The sequence below is a fragment of the Bison bison genome, unplaced genomic scaffold (genome assembly GCF_000754665.1).
Source record: "Bison bison bison isolate TAMUID 2011002044 unplaced genomic scaffold, Bison_UMD1.0 scf7180017864144, whole genome shotgun sequence".
NCBI classification, from domain to species: Eukaryota; Metazoa; Chordata; class Mammalia; order Artiodactyla; family Bovidae; genus Bison; species Bison bison.
In genome coordinates, this window is record NW_011494716.1 from 1,640,081 (window position 1) to 1,644,831 (window position 4,751).

General features: G+C 59.4%; 1 protein-coding gene across 1 annotated transcript in view; it reads right to left on the bottom strand.

Moving 5' to 3' along the window:
* Window positions 1-6: 6 nt before the first annotated feature.
* TFAP4 (transcription factor AP-4 (activating enhancer binding protein 4)) overlaps window positions 7-4,751 on the bottom strand; it is a 5,474-nt gene continuing 729 nt past the window's right edge. Inside the window, exons 2-8 of the mRNA XM_010840490.1 lie at window positions 4,582-4,708; window positions 3,846-4,011; window positions 3,642-3,740; window positions 3,069-3,239; window positions 2,437-2,577; window positions 1,636-1,791; window positions 7-823 (exon numbers count right to left, since the gene is read on the bottom strand). Coding sequence (XP_010838792.1) covers window positions 638-823; window positions 1,636-1,791; window positions 2,437-2,577; window positions 3,069-3,239; window positions 3,642-3,740; window positions 3,846-4,011; window positions 4,582-4,708 — 1,046 coding nt within the window. The 3' untranslated portion in view covers window positions 7-637. The remainder of the gene's footprint in view (window positions 824-1,635; window positions 1,792-2,436; window positions 2,578-3,068; window positions 3,240-3,641; window positions 3,741-3,845; window positions 4,012-4,581; window positions 4,709-4,751) is intronic.

Genomic DNA, 4,751 nt, shown 5'->3' on the forward strand with positions numbered 1-4,751 from the left:
AACAAACAAAACAAAGAGAGAGACAAAGACTTTTTCGGGGTGCAAGATGGGAAACCTGGAGGGAGAGGTGGGGAGCCGGGTAGTGAGGGAGGGGAAGGGAGAAGGGCAGCAGCAAACCCCAACCGAGAAGCAATGGAGACCCCCGGACCCCCAGAGCCCCGACCCAGCCAGACCCCCAACCCATGTAAGTGCTTAAAGGAGAAAGAACACCAAAAAAAGAGGAGGGAAGGGGTAATTAAAAACTGACGGTCTCGGGCTGGCTCCGGAGAGGGCAAAAATACCTTGGGGTTTTGTTTGATTTTCTTCCCTGTTCTTAAAAACATGTTTCATTGAAAAAATGCTTTTTGGCGGAGAGAGGCCAGTCACCTCCACGTCTGCTCCCCCAGCCTCCGGGGCCGAGGCCCAGCCCCAGGTGCCCGGGTGCTGCCAGGCGCTCCTGCCGCCCCAGCCCCGGACTTCGGGTAGGGCGGCTTCACTCAAAGGACGATTTACAGTATTGAAAAAAGAGGTCATAAAAGAGACCCAAATGACGCCGTAAATTTTGTAAAAATTTCTCACTCATTCACCCTCGTCTCTCTCCCAGTTGCTGCCCCGCCCCCTCCAGCCCCCAGAAGGGAGAGGAGGGCTGGGGGGCTGGTCAGGGAAGCCCCCCGTTCCCTGCCAGCTCCTCCCGGCCCTGGTCCATGGCGTCGCTGTCTGAGGCCTCCGAATCGGAGGCGGTGTCCGAGGCGTGGGCCTCGGGGCAGCCGCGGACCGGCTTCACGATGACGGCTCGCCGCTGCTCCTCCTCCTGGCCCTGGGTGCCCTCGATGTGCTGGATCGCCTGGGATTGAGTGGGGGAGGCTGCTGTGAGGATGCGGGGGCCATGTGGACCGCCAGCATCTCCAGCAGTGTCTCCCCTACCACCCACACCCCCCCCAGAAAGGACCAGAAGGAAGCCTGGCAAAAGGGGCAGCCCATTCAGAGTCAGGGGGAAAACAAACTTTAGAAGCTCTCTCCTGAGCTGAATCTGGCTTGGAAGAGGGACAGTGCAAGCCTGCCTGAAGTCATAAGCCTCTCTCCCTCATTTATGTATTTTAAAAGCCTGCCTGTTGGCTTTACCAAAGGTCTCTGTTATTAATTTTATTATTCAGTTTTCCGGGTACAACTCAAGTTCCTGGGACTTCAATGAACTTTTTTTTTCCGTTTGGGCCTTTGGGTTGTTTCTTTCTTTGTAATGTTATTGGGCCTCCCAAAGGGGATCTCTGCATGAGGCTGGGCATAGCAGGGACTTCAGGCTCAACCTTCAGAGTTGAGCATCTTGTTTCTTCCTCCTCCACCTCCACCCTCATCCCAAAACCCGAGAGACAGATGCAAGAACTCTGAAAGCAGGAGGCTCCAGGAACAAAGGACAGCCCCAGCAAACCCCCACGAGGGAAGGAATGGGGTCTTCCCAGCCATCCGGTCCCTCCCTCTCTGCCCCTCACCCAGGATGCAGAGATGGAGACCCATCTGGCTTCCAGACCTCCTCCCCCTACTCAATGCTCAATATCCCTGTCTCTATCCCCTCCACTCCCCCACTTTCTAATCTCCCCCCAAAGGGCCTGTTCCCAGGGGGCAGCCCCCAAGTACTGCCCTCTCCCCAGGGCCAGGTACCTGCACGATGGTGTCCAGATTTTGCCGGGATGTTGAAACAGAGTTGATGACCGAGGAGGGGCCCATTGTGACGACGTTGATGTGGTGGGAGGGAGGGGGTGCCGGCGCCGGCACTATCACCGTGGGGTGGTGGGTGGGGGCCGGAGTGGGCAGGAGCTGCGAGACAAGGGGCCCTCAGTCTCTCTGCAAAGGTTCTAGGAGAAGCCCCTTCCCTTCCGTCCATCACAGAGGGTGTGGGACAGTCCTCCAAACCATCTCCCTCCACCCACCACCTGGGGAGCCTCCACCAAACACCCCAGCAGCCCATCAACCTCCTTCACTCACAGCTCGGGGATGCCCAAATCATGACCCCTCCCACCCCTCTTATTTTAAGAAATGAAGGCAAGGTGGCCTGGAGAGGGACTTCTGACCATCTGAGACTGCACGGGCCTTCCCTCTCCAGAGCCATGCCAGCAATTCACATTTAATAAATACAGTGGTGGTTGGGAGTTCAGACTGAATCTAGATGGCCAGGGTTCAAATCCCGGCCCCACTTCACTGAGAAATCTTGGGTGTGTTAGTGAACCTTTCTGTGCCTCCAGTTCATCATCAGTAAAACAGGAGTAATAACAGCTCAGGCCTCAAAGCGCTGCTATAAGGAGTCAACGTAATCATGTATGCAAGACACCTGGGAGCCAGGAATGTCTACACTACTTCGACTGAGGCCCTGGGTCAGCCCTGCTGGACGCCCGGTGGCACTGATGTTGGGTCTGAGAGCCCCGGCCCAGGTGTGGGTGGCCCCTGCAGGCCCCTCCCGCTCACCTGGGTCCGCAGGTGCTGCTGTTCCCGCTCCAGCTTCTCCTGGTGCAGCAGCCGGACCTGCTCCTGCTGCTGCTGCAGCTGCACCTGCTGTGCGATCACCTTGAGCTTTTCCGGGTACATGTGGGCCTCCAGGGAGCGGACCTGGGGGTGGAGCAGTAGGGCTCAGGGGCGGGGCCCTTCGAAACATATTCAGGATGGAGACCAAAGTCCTGCACCATAGCCGCAGGGCCCAAGCTGACTCCTCTCCCTCCCTCAGGCTGTGCTCCCTCCCTGCCTACCTCCAGCCCCAGGCCTTTGCCCATGTAGTTCCCTCTGCCTGGAGCACCCTTCTCCCCTCTCTGCTCCTCCCACCCTCACAAGGAAACTGTGGGGTGGAACCAGCCCAGATCCCCCCTCGCTGATGCCCACTGATCCACTGTGGCCTTTACCACGGATGCGTGTTTACAGTGTGAGTGCCTCTGACTCATCTCCCCAGGCGCGGACAGGGACCACCCCCCCGCAGGGCAGGAACCTGTCTGGTTTGCTCCCCACTGATCACCCCACCAGACACCCAACTCCCAGCCCCGGCAGGCACAAAGCAGGAGCTCCGAGCCAACAGCATAGCCTCGTCTGCCTCACCCCGCCCGCCTCACCTGCTCCTCCAGCATCATGCGCACTGAGCGCTCCTTGTCCAGTTGCTGCCGCAGCTCGATCATCTCCCGCCGCAGATCCTCTGCCTTCTCGTCCTCCCAGATGTCCGGCGAGCCAATGCCCTCGTCTTTGTCCTCCGCCCGCCGCCGCTTGGGGGACGAGCCGCTCAGCTCCTGAGGAACCCCCAGAGGCTGATGAGTGTGCGGTGACACTGCATACATCACCACCACCACCACCAGGGCAGTGCGGAGCTCCATCGCAGCCCCCCAAAGCTGTCAAACCCAGGTGGACATGCACGAGGGAGCCCTCCTGTGCAAATCCACCAAGCGAAGGCTGGAAAGGGAGGCAGAAGGGACCTGCTTTCCCAAAGTCACTCGGTTGCTTCTAGAGCCCGCCCCACTGCACTGCACTTGCCCATGGCTAAGTCAGGACCCTGGGCAGGAAGGCAAGTGCCAGAAGTAGGCAGGTCAGTAGGAAATAAGGGACCCACAGCCACATCACAGTCCCAAGCCAGTGGTTGGGCCCGGACATGCCCACGCCAGGGAGAGGGCACCTAGAGGAGGGCAGAGTGCTACCTGGATAAAGCGCTTGAGTTGTGTGTTCTGCTGCAGGAGCCGGGTCTTCTCCTGCTCCAGGGAGAAGATGTACTCTGCCGTCTGCTGGAGAATGGCTGCCTGAGGGCAGGAGGGACGAGTCAGGGACCCCAACTATTGGTATCTCCCGAGTCTCCCCCTCCAGCCCTCCTCCTCCTCCAGGAAGTCCTCCTGGCACTCGCTCACCTTGCTGAGCTTCTCTCCATCTGTGTGGGGGATGAGGGTCTTGAGGGACTGGAAGCCCGCGTTGATGCTTTGCATGCGCCTCCGCTCGTTGCTGTTGGCGATCTCCCGCCGAATCCGCCGCTCCTGGTCCCGCTGAGTCTCAGGGGTCAGTGGAATGTTGGCCAGGCTACGGGAGAACAGGGACCGGCTCAGGCTGGGTGCCCTCCATGCCTGGTTCCCAGTGGGACCCTGTCTTCATCTCCAGAGGGCCCAAGTGTAACAGGCAAGCTGCCCCTACAGAATATACCGGCTCTGTCTGATGCCTACACCCCCCAGCAGACCAGGGAGCTGATGGAGTAGCATGTTCTGGCTGTCAACGTCAGTGTGTGGACCCCAAGTCTTGACCCCATTGTCTGGCCCACAGGCCTGTGTGGGACCGGGAAACCCACATGGCTAAGAATCCCTGTGATTGGATGTGGGTGGCCTCAGGTGATAACCAGAGACACCTGCTCTTGGGACACCTCTGAGCTCCTTGCTGTGCCCCCAGAGCCCCCTCCTTCAGGGTCGCAGGCTTGACGATGGAGGAAGATGTCCCTCCTCCCTTCCCATCTCCACAGCCACATACGCTGCTACGTAAGACCCCAGCCCAGCCCAAGACACTGTGCTAAGACTGCTAAGACAAGCCGAGTACCAGTCGCTCCAGGAAGAGGACCCAGCCAGCACCCGCTACCGACAGTTTGTCCCCAAGCCCACCTACCCTGAAAGGCAGGCCCACCCTGGGCCAGAGAAGTGAGACTCCCAGCACACAGCAAGCGATGTTATTGCATAGTATGTGATCGCACCTCGCAGGAGAGGCAGCCAGTGGAAGGGGACGAGGCTGCAGGCTGAGAGGCGTTGGCGGGAGACAGAGCCAGGAGGGGGGCAGTG